This window comes from Lagenorhynchus albirostris, chromosome 7 (assembly GCF_949774975.1).
Source record: "Lagenorhynchus albirostris chromosome 7, mLagAlb1.1, whole genome shotgun sequence".
Taxonomy (NCBI): Eukaryota; Metazoa; Chordata; class Mammalia; order Artiodactyla; family Delphinidae; genus Lagenorhynchus; species Lagenorhynchus albirostris.
The window spans coordinates 68,471,469-68,489,807 of record NC_083101.1 but is presented as its reverse complement, the minus strand read 5'-3'; the positions used below and the strand labels follow the sequence as shown (position 1 = coordinate 68,489,807).

At 45.2% G+C, this 18,339-nt stretch overlaps 1 protein-coding gene across 4 annotated transcripts in view; it reads right to left on the bottom strand.

The window, feature by feature from the left end:
• ACER2 (alkaline ceramidase 2) overlaps positions 1 to 18,339 on the bottom strand; it is a 71,787-nt gene that overhangs the window by 26,298 nt on the left and 27,150 nt on the right. The window contains exon 6 of one of the 4 annotated variants that reach the window (XM_060155129.1): positions 3,072 to 3,170. The exons of 1 other annotated variant lie outside the window; for it this stretch is intronic. In XM_060155129.1, the coding sequence (XP_060011112.1) occupies positions 3,167 to 3,170 (4 nt within the window). In that variant the 3' untranslated portion in view covers positions 3,072 to 3,166. Of the gene's footprint in view, positions 1 to 3,071; positions 3,171 to 12,440; positions 13,907 to 16,887; positions 17,165 to 18,339 lie in introns of those variants that run through there. 2 more of the 4 variants (XM_060155126.1, XM_060155124.1) reach the window with 2 other exon arrangements.

Genomic DNA, 18,339 nt, shown 5'->3' with positions numbered 1-18,339 from the left:
ACTGAAGTGTCCACTAGTAGGAGATGTGGTTGAATAAACATGGTATGTTTCTTCAGTGGATCACTACGTAGACCTTAAAAGGAACGGAGCATTTCTAGTTGTGCTGCTATGGAAAGAACCTAGTTGTGTTACTATTAAGTGAAAAGAACGAAGTGCAGGAAATTGTACATGTCGGGCTCCCATCTATGTGCAGACAGGAAAAAAAAAATCGCATCAAGATACGCAAGAAACTGTCAATCATGTTTCTATGTGGAGAGTGGGACTAGATTAGAATGTTTTTTCCTAGTCCAGGACTAAGAATGAGACTTTCTCTTCCTCATTTCCCCTTTTGTTTACTGTTAGAATTCTTCTCGTGTGTGTACACTATTTTTGCAACTGAAAAATAAAATCCTACCTCTGTCACGTAACAACTACAGTAGATTGCAGAAGTGGACATGACCCTCCATCCCACCCCTCCCGGTATTCAGGCCCCTTTGCAATATGACTGTGCAGCTCCTCCCAACAAAGAATAAGTAAGGTTTATTTCACCATCCCTTGAATCCAGGCAGGCCTCATGCCTTGCTTTGGCCAATAGATTATCAAGAGGACTTGCATCCATCCAGCCTTCCAAGCAAAATCCTACCAAGCCGCCATATGAACAAGCCCCAGCTATCCTGCTGGAGTATGAAAGAGATCATGTGATGAGTTGTGTCCTACTCCCAACACCCCAGCTGACAGCCAAATAATCTCTAGAGTTGTGAGCTAAACACATGGTGGTTGATCTAAGCCACTAGTTTTGGCGATGACTTGTAACATAGCAGAAGTTAACCGGTATTCCAACCATGTGACCTTGGGAAGAACGTTTCCTCTTCTGTAAAATGGGAATAACTACACCAACTACATAAGATTTTTGCAAAAGTTTAGGTGAGATTATGTATAGAACACACTCAGATTTCCCCTTCCCCATGCCCAGTAGTAGAATATGAATCTTGAAGGATGGAACAGAAAGGAGGTACTGTGGCACAGGCCTGGAGCTGGAAAAGCCAGAATCAAGGGGGGTGTGTGTGTGTGTGTGTATGGACAGACTTGGAACGCTGAGTAAGGTCTTCTTGGTTGGCTCCTATAGAAAGAGCTGTCGGCCCAGGGACAGGACAGGCAAGTCTATGCCCTTAGACCACCTCCTGACAGACTCAGAAATGGAGAGAAGGCACTGCGATGTTTCTAAGCAGGACCACCCTGGAGGTCAGCGTGAGGAAAGGGTTACAAGATTCCTAACAGCAGTCCTTCCTTCAGCAGGATTAGCAGCTGTGGCAGCTACCACAGCTCGCAGCCCCTCACCCATTATGTTAGGTGCCTGCAGGTACAGATGCACCAGAGGGTCTCTCTCCTTTGGAGCATAGTATTCAGGGGTTACCTCTGGTCATAAAGTCACATTACCCGCCAAAGCCTGCCAACGCCGTGGGATTTCATGTAGTGGCCACGGAAGATCCAGCCTCCCTCAGGCCATTCCGAGTACGGAGCTCTGAGCTGCCCTGCTCCCTTGGATGATTCCAGAGGAAAAGTTCTCTCCCTCAGAGGAGCCCTGGGGAGCAGCTCTTGGGGTCTTGGAACAACAGAACCAGTTAAGCTTAAGACACAGGAAAGAAAGCCTGCCTGGGCCTGCGCAGTCTTCCACCAGAGTGAGGCCTGAGGAAGAGCAGAGAGAGGTTGGCCCAGCCTCTCTGCAGAGAGAAGACCTTGAGAACTAATCATTCACCCCTGCAGGGCACTCACAGAATACTGACAATGAGAGGACATCGGCCAGCTGCCCGTCAGGGGGGATGGGGGATGCGGGACTGTCAGGGAGTGCTAGGCACCCATCTGTCCTGTTCTGTACCAGGAATTCTATCCCATAAGGTAGGCCAAGTGAAAAGGCAGAAGGAGTGTGGAAAGAGCATCCTAAGCAAAAGGAAGAGTATGGAGAAGGGCCCAGAGACAAAGGGCCTGGAACGTTATGAATAGTTGGGAGTGGCTGGAGTTCACAAGCATGTGGGCCATGGCCCCGGCAGGTAACAGCACACAGAAAGCGGGGTTGGGGGCGTGGGAAGACTGTCCTAAAGAACTTGAATTTCATTCTGAAGGCGATAACTATCTTTTTACTTTCAAGTGGAGAGGAGTAATTTAGCACAGAGCCTAGCAGGTAGTAAACGCTCAGTTATTGTTAGATGGATGAATAAAGAAGAAATGAGGGGCTTCCCTGGTGGTACAGTGTTAGTTAAGAATCCGCCTGCCAGTGCAGGGGACACGGGTTCAAGCCCTGAGCAGGGAAGATCCCACATGCCATGGAGCAGCTAAGCCCATGCGCCACAACTACTGAGCCTGCACTCGAGAGCCCGCAAGCCACAGCTACTGAGCCCGCGTGCCACAACTACTAAAGCCCATGTGCCTAGAGCCCGTGCTCCGCAACAAGAGAAGCCACTGCAGTGAGAAGCCTGCGCACCACAGCAAAGAGGAGCCCCCGCTCACCGCAACTAGAGAAAGCCCGCGCGCAGCAATGAAGACCCAATGTAGCCAAAAATAAATTAATTAAAAAAGTATTGAAAAAAAATGAATCTGGGTCCTACTAAGCCCTCAATTTCAGCAGTCTGTTAAACTGGGGTAATTCTCCATTTTTAATTATAAAAACAGCTACCATTTACTGAATACTTATAAACAAGTACTATCTCACTGACTCCAAAATGTAGCTGCACATTGGAATTAGCTAGGGAGATTTTTTTAAAATATTGACGGATGGCTCTCACAACCAGAAATTTTGACTGAACGTATCTAGGTGCTGCTCAGCAATGGGATTTTTGAAACTCTTCCAGTGATTCTAATGTGCAGCCAAGTTTGAAACCCGTGGCCCTATCTCATTTAATTATCACAGCACCCTCACGAGGTAGACTCTGTCAGTATCCCCATCGTGCAAAACTGTTGTGCAAATACCCCTGTTAGAACATTGCATGATCCGAGCATTTGTGAAAGAAAGGGAGATTGTGTCCATAAGTCAGGGTAGAGTTTATCAGCTGTTAGGTTTGCTCAAAGTCTTAGAGGTGAGACTCGTGCAGGTTTAACACAGACGATGCAGGACAGGCAGGGCGAAGGCCTCTACATTCCCGGACCGAAACAGTACGAGCCAAAAAGGGATAAAGAGGAAGACCATGGCGATTCAGCTGAGGAAGGAGAGAAGAGTTAATGCTGACAAACGCTTTGCATTCTCCTGTCATTACAAGCAGCTGCCTGCCCTTTTAATAATTCTTTTGTCTTCTCCAGAAGGACAAAACACATTCTACATAGAGAGACCTCTGTTAGCAGCTGCAGTAGTTGGTTTCAAAGGCAAGAGGGGAAAAGTATGAAAGACAAATTTTAGTGATTTTTTTCCCTTAAATTTGTTGAGCTAATGTGATAAGGAAAGAATATGTATTACTAATGTATTATTAAATCAAGTAGCAGCTGGTTCTCTAAGACAGGGACAGCATTAAACAGCACGCCAGTCACCACAGCAGATGTGGCCTCTAGGGGGCTGAGGGTAGGGAAGCTTCTTCAGTTCCGGAGTTGCCCAAGATCTAGCTCTCCCCAATAATTTTTCTTAGATTCCTCCTGCATTCATTAGGCCTCTCTCGGTTTTAAGTAACAAAGCCAAGCTTGATGTCGAGTCAGCAAAAATTTATTAAAATGTCACAGGAGGGCCTCCCTGGTGGCGCAGGGGTTGAGAGTCCACCTGCCGATGCAGGGGACACAGGTTCGTGCCCCGGTCCGGGAAGATCCCACACGCCGCGGAGCAACTAAGCCCGTGCGCCACAACTACTGAGCCTGTGCTCTAGAGCCTGCGAGCCACAACTACTGAAGCTCACACGCCACAATTACTGAAGTCCGTGGGCCTAGAGCCCGTGCTCTGCAACAAGAGAAGCCAGCGCAATGAGAAGCCCATGCACCTCAACGAAGAGTAGCTCCCGCTCGCCGCAACTAGAAAAAGCTCGTGCACAGCAGCAAAACCCAATGCAGCCAAAAATAAATAAATAAAAATAAATCTTTAAAACAAAATATTCTCCTACCTTTAAAAAAAATAATAATAATAATAAATAAATAAAATGCCCTGAGGTGAGAAAGGGGTTGACAGATTTGAAGAGCTGAAAGAAAATGACTGTGACTACAGTTAGCGAGTGAGAGGCAAGTGGTGCAAGATGAGAAGGGAGAGGTGATGGGATCGGATTCTGTAGGGTCCTGGAGGCCACAGAAAGGAATTCGGATTATTTTTTCTAGGAACAGTGAGCAACGACAGTAGATTTAAAGCAGGGGGGTGGCATGATGTAAAGTGAGTTTTAAGATCACGGATTGTTGCAATGTAGAGAGTAGATTAGATAAGGGGGCAAGGCAGGAGGCGCATTAAGAGGCCATTGTGGTGGTCCAGGCAAGAGAGTGCTGGCTTGGGTGACAGTGGTGGCAATGCCGGTGGAGATCTAAAGTGGGTTCAAGAGCTGTTATGATAGTAGAATCAACCAGACCTGCTGATGGCTTGATGGGTGGCAGGGGGCTGCAGGATGGAAAAGATTGGGTATCCAAGAAGAGAAGGATTGGATATATGAGTCTGTAGCTCAGTACAGCCATCAATATACAGAAGACAATTAACTTATGGGACCAGATGGGGTCACCAAGAAAGAGTATAAAAGAAAAAACAAAAACGGAGGGTCTAGGAACATGCCTTAACAAACCCCACCATTTAGAACCGGGGTTGGCAAACTTTTCTATAAAGGGCCACATGGTGATATTTTAGGCTTTCTGGACCATGCCATTTCTGTCACAACTTTGCCACCGTAGCATGAAAGCCACCATACACCATATGTAAACAAGTGAGCATGGCTGTCTTCCAATGACACTTGAAATTTGAATTTTGGATTACTATTCTCTTTTTGTTTCTTTCTCTTTAATCCATTTAAAAGTGTAAAAATGTATACCTTACTCATAGAGCACTACAATAACAGGCAGTGGACCAATTGGGTCCATAGGCCATAGGTTGCCAACCCCTGATTTAGATCAGAGAGAGGAGAAAGGGCCAACAGGTGAGAGCAGATGCACGGCCTTTGTGGTAGCATGAAGAGACCCACCCCAGCCCGCTCCAAAAGGGGAAACCCAACAGTGATTCAAGGTTACCAGTTGGTAAGACAAAAAACGCCTAGAGCAGCTGCAGAAAACTTTAGTGGTGGCCTGAGAAAGGTTAGTCTCCCTGGATCCTTCCAGGACTAAGGGGGATTGGAAACCTCAAGCCCCGTTGTTCTGATTCTACTGGAATTTTGAATTTTGAGCCAGATGTGATTTCCATGACCAGGGCAATCACCCCCACATCCTTGATTCTTCTTATCCCAGTTGATGGAAAAAAGGACAAAGGAACTGGAATATATAAAATATTGTAAATCTGAGGCATTTTTCAGGAGAATCATAAAAGGAACCACTGAGTATCGATGATCAGGATGTTAATGCTATTTAGGCTGTAGTAGGCAGAATTCTAAGATAGCACCTGCTATGAGCTGAATTGCGTCCTCCCCACCCCCACCAGACTCATACAGTGAAATCCTAACCCCCAGTCAGAATGTGACCTTATTTAGAAATAGGGTCATTGCAGATGTTAAGATGAGGTCATGATGGAGTAGTGCGGGCCCCGCACCCAATATGACTGGTATCCTTATAAGAGGGGCGAATTTGGATACAGACACACAGAAGGACCAATGATGTGAAGAAGGCACAGAGTGGAGGACGTTTCTACTTGCCAAGGAATGCCAAAGATGACCAGCAAACCACCAGGAGCTAGGGGAGAGGCATGGAAAAGATCCTTCCTCACAGTCCTCAAAAGGAACAAACCCTGCTGACACCTTGATCTTGGACTTCTAACCTTCAGAGCTGCAAGACAATAGAGTCTGTTGTTTAAGCCACCCAGTCTGTGGTACTTGTTAGGGCAGTGCCGGAAAACTAACACAGTGCCCAAGATTCCTGCCCCCAGGTATCCACACTCTGCATAATCCCCTCTCCTTGAGTGTGAGTGGGACTTGTGAATGTGAAGGATATCACTCTTGTCATTATGTTATACGACATAAGGGATTTTACAGATGTACTTAATGTCTTTAATCAGATGACTTTGAGTTCATCAAAAGGGAGATTATCCTGAGCCCTTAAAAGGAATTGAGCCCTTCTCTGAGATGTTCAAAGCCTGAGAGTGTGAGTTCCTATAGGAAAAGACAGAGTGTCAAGGGGCTGAGGGTAGCCTCTAGAAACTAAGAGCGCCCTCGGCCAACAGGCAGCAAGGAAACAGGATCCTCAGTCCTTCAACCACAAGGAACTACATTCTACCAACAACCCAAATAAGTATAAAAGGGAACACAGAGCTCCAGATGAAAAAGAAACCTGGCTGACACCTGATTTCGGTCTTAGGAGACCCTGAACGGGGAAGCCAGCTACACCATGCCTGGACCTCTGACCTACACAGCTGGGAGATAATAAATAGATGGTGTTGGAGACTGCTAATCTTACACGATTTTGGTTATGCTGCATTAGAAAAGTAACACATGTGCCAAACTATGAGAATAATAAAGTATTTTGAAAGAACCTAAATGCAATAGGGTAAGTGAGGGGTTTTTTTTTTTTTATAATGTTAATCATATATAGGAAAAATAAGAGTAGCAAAGCACTTTAGATTTCCAGAGTGCAATAGGGAAAAGCAAGTTTTCAAATATGCTAAAAGTAATTCTAATTGCCATCCATTGGTAAGGAGAACACAGATGAAAAGAGGCCTTATGAATCTAAGGAAGCATAATGAACCCACCTCCACACTTTTCGGGCTCCAAATACACGTGTGGCTTCATAAAGACTGTTGAGGAGCAGAAGAAGAAAGGAATCTTCTTCTTCCCATTGTTACTCACCCAGAAGCAATTAGTGCCAGAGAACAAAGAAAGCCATGTGCCTTCTTATTCTAAGGCTTGGGAGACTGGAGCCAGGTGGGGGAGGGAGGGACCCTGGGAGAGTCTGCCTCTTGGGAGTAATTTGACAGAAACCAGGTCTTCCATTGACAGTGGGCAACATAAACAGACTCATCCGTGGATTTCTAGGCCCAGCTTCTAAGTAGTCTTCCTGTCCTTCCGTGTCTATTTAATGCTTGACCGAGAGAATTGGGAGAGTTAGAAAACAAAGTAGCATTTATTGAGCACCTACCATGCATGGAGTACCGTACTAGATACTTTCACACTGTAATTTCAGTTAGCCCTCATGGCCATCTGTAGTAATCAGGGTTCTCCAGAGAAACAGAACCAATAGGGTGTGTGTGTGTGTGTGTGTGTGTGTGTGTGTGTGTGTGTGTGTGTGTGTGTGTGTGTGTGTGTGTGTGTGTGTGTGTGTGTGTGTGTGTGTGTTTTATAAGGAATTTGCTCATGCAGCTATGGAAGCTTGCAATTCCAAAATCTGCAAGGTGGGCTGGCAGCCTGGAGACCCAGGAGACCTGAAGTTCCAGCTCAACTCCAAAGGCCGTCTGCTTTAGAACCAGGAAAAGCCAAGGTTGTGATGAAGTTCAAAGGCAGTCTGCTGGAGAATTCTCTCTTGCTCAAGAGAGGCCAGTCTTTTTGTCCCGTTCAGACCTCCAACTGATGGATGAAGCCTACCCACATTGTGGAGGGCAATCTGCTTTACTCAAGGTTTACCAATTTAAATGTTAACCTCATCCAAAGTACCCTCACAGAAACAGCCAGAGTAATGTTTGACCAAATATATACCTGGGCACCCCTTGTCCCAGCAAAGTTGGCATATGACCATCACACCATCTGAAAGGTAGATACTGCCCTCAATTCCTCTAAGCCTCAGTTTCCTCATATGCAAAATAAGTGACATATCCAATGAAGTAGCTGGTTGGAGGTCAGTCTCTCTGACTTCAGTGTTGCAGCTGGGGTGAGTGTCATTAAATCTCACCAGGAGAGAAAGTTCAGTTCTCCCCCAGCTACATTAATAACACTCAAACTAGTAGTCAGTCAACTAGCAAGAGTTGAGCCCCGTCAGTAAGCTGAGCAATGAGTTGTCAGGAAACTAAAATCTCATCTTGGAGAGAAAATCAAAAGCAGCAAAATTGTGTGGCAGGTCTTATTTTCTCTCCTGTACAGGTGTTCGGGGAGTCGAATTGCTCCCATGAATCACACCAGAAGTGGGAGGTGGCGCAGGGACCAGGACCCATGTCTGTCCCCCTCTCCTGCTGCCAGAAATCTCTCTCTTCTACATTGACCACAGAGAAGATGAAGCGCTCAGACAGCAAGATGAGCACATACATCAAATGACTTTGTTTTATGAGGGGGATTGCCTACTGAGGTCCACCTAGGCAAGAGAGTACATACTCCAAAAGCCTCTTCTTTCAGCAGGATGCAGGCAGGAAGGATTCCCTTAGGACAACCAGACAAGGACTACAGCTTCCTGCTTCCTGGGTACATTTCCCTGACATCAACACGTGATCTGGTGCCTCTATTGTGTTCCTGAGCCTGAGTTCCACCTCCTCCAGAAGTTGACTTCCTCTCCACCTCCAGCCCCCTATTCATCCCCAGACCCCCAACCTGGTGCCTGCCTTCCGCTTGGAGGTGGCTGTGTGGCCACTAGTGACACCTAGTGGCCAAGGTGGCGGCAGCAGCCAAAGAACCAGGATTCCGGGTTTTCCCTCCTGGAGGTAAGAGTAATCACGACTGTCCCTTGGGCAAAAGAAGCCCTCAAGGAGACTATGAGATTTCCCAGGAGGGAGGACACCTGTGCAAGAGACGAAAGAGAGGTGGGATAAGGGCTCAAAGTCATGTGGTTTGAATATTAAAATGAACGTGACTTTATTTGCTGCTCTAAGCTGACCACAGTGCACCCATGTTAAAAAGCACAGAAAGACTTTTCTGGTCAAGACTTCCAGGGTCTGACCCCTGTTTGAGCCTCCCTTCCTGTCCCTCCTCTGTCTATCTGCATTGTCCACTGTCCACCGTGCTCGGTAGCCACCGGTCACGTGTGGCTCTTTAAATCAAATTAATCGAAATTAAAAACTCAGTTCTTCATTTGCACCAGCCGCATTTCAAATGCTCAATAGCCACGTGGGCCTGGTGGCTAACATACCAGACAGTGCAGGCTATAGGGCATTTCCATCATCATAGAAAGTTATAATGGAGAAATGCTGGTTCATAAGCTAGGAATTTTTTTGCCCAGGTGTCTTTACATTTTTTTTCAGTTTTCCTTGGAAAGAAGAAAAAGCAGGAAACTGGATGGGACTATTTGTTATATACTTCATCAACAGGGAAGCAGAGACAGAGCAGGAACTGTCACAAATTTGTCTTGACCTGGGTTTTTTCCAGATGCCACATTACCGTGCGTCTCTCCCAAGAACATGAGCCATGTAGGCATGTGTGTTTTAGGCTCTGTCACTGGAGGGTAAGACAAGGCATTCTCTCCCTTCTTGCTTTCTCTCCAAGAAAAATAACTTTTCCTGACAAAGGGTGCTTGGTGGAAATGTCTGGGGCCCTCTGATTTGGGATGAGGTAAGGCTCTTTTGGAACACAGACTAGCCAGGTTCTAAGGCAAAAAAGAAGTCCTGGGGAATTCCCTAGTGGTCCAGTGGTTAGGACTTTGCACTTCCACTGCAGGGGGTATGGGTTCGATCCCTGGTTGGGGAACTAAGATCCCACATGCCGCGGGCCACGGCCAAAAAAAAAGTCCTGAACCAGTGTCCATTAGACTGGCCACCAATATCTAACCACCCCGCGGGGTCTCCAGGTGACTCTCTCATTCATTCACTCAACCAACATTTACCGAGCACCTGATATGTGCCAGGAACTATTCTAAGCTATGGGAATACAGCCACGAGCTAGACATAAACCTTCCCTGATGGGGCTTACATGGAGAGGGTGACCCACAATATAAATAATGGTGCCACATCTGTATGATGGGTGCAGGTCAGCCATGTAAGATAATAACTACAGCTGTCTCATTTTGAATTCCATAACCCCACCCCTGTTCCATGCCAAGTGCTGAGCTCTCTGCTTGCCATAGACTAATGAATCCTCACAGCAGCCATGCTGGGTATCAGGATCGTTATTCTCACCTTCCATATGTGCAAACACATTCAGAAGTAAATCAAGTTGCTCAGAGTCACCCCACTGGTTCAGGGATATGCCAGCATTCAAACCCTGGCCTCCTTGACTCCACTTGACAGGAAAAAAGGATATGTGTTCAGGGCTTCCTTGGTGGTGCAGTGGTTAAGAATCCGCCTGCCAATGCAGGCGACCCAGGTTCGATCCCTGGTCCGGGTAGATCCCACATGCCACGGAGCAACTAAGCCCCTGTGCCACAACTACTGAGCCTGTGCTCTAGAGCCCACGAGCCACAACTACTGACCTGGTGAGCTACAACTATGGAAGCCTGCATGCTCTAGGGCCCGCGTGCCGCAACTACTGAGCCTGGGTGCTGCAATTACTGAAGCCCGCGTGCCTAGAGCCCATGCTCTGCAACAAGAGAAGCCACCACAATGAGAAGCCTACGCACCGCAACGAAGAGTAGCCCCCCGCTGACCGCAACTAGAGAAAGCCCACGCGCAGCAACGAAAACCCAACGCAGCCAAAAAACAAATAAATAAAATAAAATAATTTAAAAAATAAAAAGAGCCTGCATAACTTGTGGGAGTTTTAAGACAATTATAGTGAGTCCTGGGATGATCAGCAATCGGGAAGGACTTCACTTGTGCCCTGGTAGCAATACCCTGAAAGGCCACTAGATGGCAGTATTATTCCAGGAGTCTCTCCAGGTCCCTCCCACCCTGATGGCTAAGGTTTTCTTTGTTCACAAGCATCTAGCCAGTGTCACCAATAATGCCATTATGCATTTTCTGTCACCCCATGCCCCTAGCCTCACAGTTAGCCACTTTCCCACCACCGGCCTTAATACAAAAATAAACTCTACTGACTTTATTGCCATTTGCTACAATAATGTCTGGTCTCTGCTCGTAAAAGCAGTTGAATCAAATGTTTTAACGAGAAACATAAAACAAGCCAACAAAAACCCAGGTGAGGTTGATCTTTCCCTTTCGTGAGTTAATACTCAGAGGGTCACCAGGCCTGGAGGTGATCAGAGACAGAGGTGCCAACGTGAGATACAGATAACTCTTCAAACTGGGGAAAGGGGCTACCAGCCCCTATAAAGTGGGGCAAGAGGGGGCTGAGCCCCACCCGAGGGAGCAGAGGAGGAAAACCCAAATAGCATATTTAAAACATTTTTTTTAATTTATGGAAAAATTCAACAGTGCAAAAGGAGACAGAATAGTATCAGACCCAGATAGCATCTTAAGGAGTGGCTGAAACCATAAACCAGGAGAGGCTTGAGAAGAGGTGAATTCCAAATTTGTTCAACTCCTAAGGTGTAAGTTTCCAGCCCCCGGGGTCTGCCCACTTCTGGCCCCTCATAATGGAAAGTCCTCACACGAGAAGGGCCCTGGGGTTGGTCTCGGAGGGCAGTCGGGAAAGTGGAGCTGTGGAGTTGCCAATTTCATCACCAGAAAGGATGTGAGTCCTGGCTTTGTGTCCTGTCACACAATTCTTCATCTGGGTGGCTTCTAGGGACATCTGAATATCCAGAAAATTCTATGTCTGGGCATTTTCCAAGACCCACTGCTTACAGCAGATTATCAAAGACCTCTGTGTCCACCCCTCATCCCCTCACCCTGGCCAGAAAAGAAGTCTAAAAAAAAACACTGCAATGATACTAATACTGCTGAGCCAGTCTTCCTCCTCTGATAGTCCTGTTATTCTTATAAATATGATTGCCTATGAATCCCTTAATTTTAAAAAAAACAGTCACAGGAGGGACTCCCCTGGTGGTCCAGTGGTTAAGACTCCATGCTCCCAATGCAGGGGGCCCGGGTTCAATCCCTGGTCAGGGAACTAGATCCCTCACGCATGCCGCAACTTAGAAGTCTGCATGCCGCAATGAAGACCCCGCATGCCACAACTAAGACCCGGCACAACCTAATAAATTTTTTTTTTTTTAAATGGTCACAGGAAATTAAGAAAAACAGGTAGATACAGAATTTTCCTGCTAAACTCATTTACTATATTATATTGTTCTATGATCTTCCTTCCAGTGACTGGATGAACTACAGCTTAGGTGAGTTGTTTTCTATATTTGAGATTTTATATCCACATGACATAATTATAGAACTTTCAATAAAAATAAACTGCCTGTGGGTACTTCTATACTGGAAATATGTAGGTGTATTCATTTCACAGCTCTGAGAAGAAACCAACCATTAACTATACTAATTTTAAGTATGTTTACTAACAATGATATCCAAATTCATTAATAAGTGAATTTGAACAAATGCACTTTACGATCCATTAAATTTATTTCTCACTGCAGCCGCTGCAGAAATCATTTTGGAAATAAACACAAACATATACGTATTCACAGAAAATACCACTTATAGTTTAATATCAAACATAGCTATCACAGTTCAAAAAAAGAGCATAAAGTGCAAAAGCTCCATTTCAAAAGGCCTTGAATTACTCCCAAAGTAATGGAGATGAAATGCTACCACAGCCCGTGGGCCTACCAGCTATATACAGCACACCCTATATGAAGTACAGAACAAGGTATATATCTGAAAATACTCTATTTGCTCCGATTACATATTGTGGTTGCAAAATCGCCTTAAATCTGGTTTAACATATAGGGAAAGACACAATTCAAACAATTAGTCCCTTAGAGTAGGGGTCATTAAAAAAAAAAAAACAAATCTGTAGGAGAACGATGTCTATAAAATCCATTGAGAATCCCAACCTGGCCCGAGACTCCTCTTTGACCAGCTGGGTCAGCAGGACCCAGGCAAAGAGCTGGCTATTAAAGGTTCCAAGTTCATTTGGGGAAAAGGAGCTATGAGGGGGGCTCTGGCCAGGCAAGCTTCAGCCCTCACCTGTCCCCCAGAGATGGTTCCATGTCAGCCCCGAGGGATAAAGAGCCGGGGAAGGATCACATCCCAGTTTTGGAGCCTTCGGTATGGCAGCAGCTCAGGTAAGCATAATGAACTAGTAAGAAGTTTTTACACACCTGAGAAATCCAATAAATAGAAGACGTGATGGTATTTTTACAAAGCCTGTGCTTGATGACCATCAAGGTTAGTCCCCCAACAGAACAACTTTGATCCACAATTCATGTTTTATAGGCACTCTTCAGAAGGACAGGCACAGAGTTCCCCCAAAAGGTAGCCTATTACCAAACAGGTGTAGATATCTCATCCCCAAACACCTGCAATATAGTCACTGAAGTGCTTGTTTTACATTATAATAATAAAGAGGAGAAAATATTTTCTAAAAATCATCAAACACTATAAAACAAGAATAATTAACTTAAGTGATCACTTGGTAAATTAATGTTTTTTAATATTCTAAATCCAGTTCCTGCTGGGTATCTCTCTTAGGCAAATTCTAACCAGAACAAATATCTAATAGCCATGCTGAGGAACCGCCGTGACCTAACTCCTAAATGTCAAATCTCCATTTCCCTGAATTATCAGGGGGGAAGAAAAGGATTCTTGACTTCACATCAATTAATGAAATAAGCTATGCACTTTTTTAAAATCTGAAAACATCAAAACCTGTAGAACCATATATTTAACAGCTATTTGCTATGACTTGTCCATCTAAGTGCAGAAGCATATCAAAAAGCAGAATTCAGTTCATTATTTCTTAGGGCCCATTCATGTGAGGCTCGATTAAAAGGGAAGGCTCAGTAGTAAGTCTTAGAATCCAGTGAGCATAGCTAACTGTCGTATATCCCAAAACCTGCCTTTCAGGAAAAATATACAACTGGCATTTATATTCCATTCAAGGTACAAGATCAACTGTCAGCTCTAAAAGACATCAATGGACAACTATATTAGGAAAAAAAAGACAAGAAGGAAATATATCAAAACATATTAACAATGGTTGTCCTTGAGCTATAGAAATACACATTACTTTATTTCTTCTCCATCAACTTTTCTTAATATCCCCATTTTCTTTAAAATGCATGTAGTGCTATGAGCACTATGAATACAAATGTAAATATAAATATGCATGATGCCATAAACCTAACTTAAAGTAAGATTGGTATATTCCTACTCTTTTTAAAATTTTATTTATTTTATTTATTTATTTTTGTCTGCGTTGGGTCTTCGTTGCTGCACGTGGGCTTTCTCTAGTTGCAACGAGCCAGGGCTACTCTTCGATGCGGTGCGCGGGCTTCTCATTGCGGTGGCTTCTCTTGTTGCGGAGCACGGGCTCTAGACGCGCGGGCTTCAGTAGTTGTGGCACACAGGCTCAGTAGCTGTGGCACACAGGCTCAGTAGTTGTGGCGCATGGGCTTAGTTGCTCCGCAGCATGTGGGATCTTCCTGGACCAGGGCTCGAACCCGTGTCCCCTGCACTGGCAGGCGGATTCTTAACCACTGCGCCACCAGGGAAGCCCTATTCCTACTCTCTTGATTTACCATCCCACGCTGGCAAGCATAGTGATTTCTGTTCAAAAGCAAAGTCTTGTCTTCCTCAAATATGCCCCATTCCACACTTTTTTCTCAGTCTTCATCTCATTAAAACCAATCTCTAGAAGGGCATTCTGTTTTTCATAACAAAAGCATTCTCTCCGAAACTTAACTTTGTCATTTGTCTTGTAGGAGAAGCAGAGAAATAGTCCTGTGAGTTAGTGTACTTACTTCCTTACTTCCAGCAGAGTCACATTGTATCCCTATTGCCAAAGGTCACTCAGAACCTTCCGGAAGGGCAATGTCAAAGCCTTGGGGGCTGGAGGTGGTGTTTCCCACGGAACACACCCTTCATTTCATAGGGAGAAACGGTCCCTCCTTAATGGTTGGGACAATGCTCCCATCACTGAGGGGCTTTCAAGACAGAAATTAAACCTCACACACACACAAAACATTTCCTACACTCTCTGCTTCTCCTTATTTACTTTTTCCCACTAAAAGAGCTGGGCTTAAAATACAACAAACTCCCTACCTGGAGCATTTTTATATTGCAGGATGGAGGAGATGAGAATCCGTGCCTGGTGGGTCAATCTGGATGGTCTGACGTTTCCCTTTAAAGAAAATTCTTGACTTGAAACCCAAAGGACTTAAGAGCAGTTTTTCCAATTCTGTTCCACAAGCCACCTAGGTCTCATATGGGCACATTAAAGATTCCACGAGTATTTAATTCAAATACCGTTTTTTAAACTATAATAAAGCAACATGTACTCTCATTCAATACCAAATTTTTCTACCTTGGAAACGACCAATTTGTTAATTTCCATTTTCACTGCCTTTTATATTATTCACGAAGTGCTATAAGTTCAACCTCGAAATAAATTTAAGCTAATAAAATACAAATTATTTCACACATTAGGTCTCCATAAAGATTTCTTACTGCAAACAGGGTTCTGCTGCTAAAATAATTTGAAAACCACAGAAGTAGAATAAAGTCACTCATTTCTAAAGTCTAAATTCAGTTGCTTCTTGGACTTTTCACCTGCAATTCTGTGCAAATTTTAACCAGAGTAAGAGTTCCCGGACAAGCCAAAAACTGCTACTGCCCAACTCTTAAATACTTAGGACAGTGACATGATTCCCATCCACACAAGAAGGACACATCTGTTCTGCCCTCTCCCGTGATGGAATGTTGCAAAGCAAGAGATGCCTGAGTTAAAATGAGTATCCCTGAGGTCACGAATTCCCACCTCGCACCTTGAAGGCATATGCGGAGGAGTCTCCCATTCAGCCCAGTGAAGAGGACAGCAGTTGCAGCCAGTGTCACTTTAGGTGAGAACTCAGAAGGCAAGAGATTTGCCCTGCTGCACCCAAAGCAGCCAGTGTGTAGTTAAGGCCAGCACTTAAGAAAAGCACGTGGTCAAACGCCGGCGCGGAGAAACCATAGGAAGCACCTCATACTGTGAGGATACGGAGTGTAATTCCCACAGTAAATATCAAAGACAGAAGCGGCAAGATTCTTGAGGATAATTTCAGGAATAGGACAGCATACAGGAGGCTTCCAATGAGAACAACTTCTAAAACTTCATGTTTGCTCCAGTTTGAACCAGGACCCCTACCACGATTGTCACAGGCCGTTGGCAATGTCACAGAGGTCAAGCAGTAAAGGGGTGTGTCTCTGCATGGAACGCTCATAGCTAGTCTTCTCTTTGTGTGTTGGAGGGTACTGGGCTGGGGGGCGGGGACCGTGTCAGTATTTAAAACTTGTGCTTATCTTCAAGAACGGCTTAAAGTGGAGTGTCGTTTTTGGCATACACGGAGGGTTTTTCTTGTTAGCTTCACCCTGATCTGAAGTCAAGTTCCCATCTCTCAGAAGAGGTAGCAGTAAAAGGATGCACACATGTATGTAAACCCTGGGTTACGGAGAGATGCAAGGGGGGAAACCAGCCTCTTTAGCCGCGAGCCCTGTGTGTGTTCCGTTTGTTTGCTTTCGTTTCAGGACAGTTTCCCCAAATGAAAACCTCTGGCCTCTTCCATCATACAGTCAGAGGGTCTTGTCGGGCGCAGGATTTGTCTGTCAAGGGAGGGTCTGCTCCGAGAGCACATGGGAACGGTGGGATCTGGAGCAAACCCTCACCAGGAAGCGAGGCGTGTGCAGCGCTGGGTCCCCCACGGGACGGCTCTGCCATCACCACAAAGGACGCAGCCCAATGAGCACTGCAGCTGGAGGTGACACTGAGAAGACACACCTAGTGCCCCTCGGCCCTCTACTTCCCATCTTTGGGAAAGGGGAAGACACCCGCTGCTCCCCAGGCACCGTGGAGTCCTGGCGGTCCACAGACACACTAGTTAGAACCCAAGGGCACTGAATTTTTAAAAGACAGACCCCACCCCCGACTCTGCGAACCCCGCTGGCTGTCTCTGCTGGCAGATGAAGTTTAGGTGTGTGAGAGAAGATAAGCAGAGAGGCCAGCCACTGCCTCGCCATCACGTGATCTTGACGGGTGATTTCTTGTTGGCGCACAGAAGGGACACGTAGGGGACACCGATGAAGGCCCATCTCTCGCTGGGCCAAAACTTGATGACAGGGCCTTGCTCGGGTATCTCGGAGGCAGCATCAAAGTAGGCGAAGCACACGCAGCCCAGGTAGGCGGCCAGGCAGATGAGGATGTGCCTGCGATGGAGACGTGGCGGCGTGAGAACTGAGAGAACCCGACGCAAGTGAGACTGTGCTCGGGTTCAGCCCGTTCCTCCCTCCGGCTAACCTGCCTCTCCTGGGTGCAAAGACAGGCAGGGGGGCCTCCTTTAATTAAGAAGGGGTGAGGTTGCCCAACAATCCCTGGAATAGCAGAAGAATGGTAACTCCTGAGCCAACAAAGCCTCTTTTGGAATGTTCTAAAACATTCCAGCTTGATAACAGGAAAAACCTGCAAATGCCTTTGGGGCTCAGCCGACCGAGGCCCCAGGATTTAAAACAGAGGCACTAATATGATATCACTTATATGCAGAATCTTAAACAAACAAACAAAAAGAACTTGTTCACAAAACAGAAACAGACTCACAGACTTAGAGAACGGAACGTTTGGTTCCCAGGGAGGAAGAAGTGGGGGAAGGACAGACTGGGAGTTGGGATTGACATGTAAATAAATTGATGAATGAATTAAACTAAAAGAACAAAATAAATAAAACAGAGGCACTAAGGAAATAACCGATGAGCATGTGCAACTAGTCCCCCCACCCTTCTAGCTTTAATAATCGGCTGTACATATCTGACGCCCTTCATTAGGAATAATTTTATACTGATTCACCTGCTTTTGCACTTTAGTAAGGGAACTCTTTTTTATTACTATTATTAAATTCACTGTGCCTGTAAAAAGTTTTCATATTGATCTTTATCATGCAAGGGACCATTTAAAGGCATGTAATCCTACTTTTGTACCTTATACTGAAACTTAACTCCAGATGAATTAAAGACTTAAAATACATTTAAAGACAATTAAAGAAAATATTTTTATAAACTTTGGTGGGGGAAGCCTTTCTTAGAATGACACAAAGTTCAGAAACCCTAAAGGGAATGGCTGTGAGAGCCACATGTAATGCACGTCTCTACATTTAAAAACGCATGGAATAAAGATGGCTGTAAGAGTACTACCAGTTTGCTTAGTTGAAAACAGTGTCATTTAAGGGATGTCACAGTCACACTGTAATGCATACAGAAGGGAGAGAAAAAAAAAAAACCTAAAGGAAAAGACTGACAGATGTGAGAACATGAAAATTTTAAACCAGTATGACACAAAATATCATTAACATACTGAAAGGTAAATGGGAAACTGGGGGTAAATATTTGCA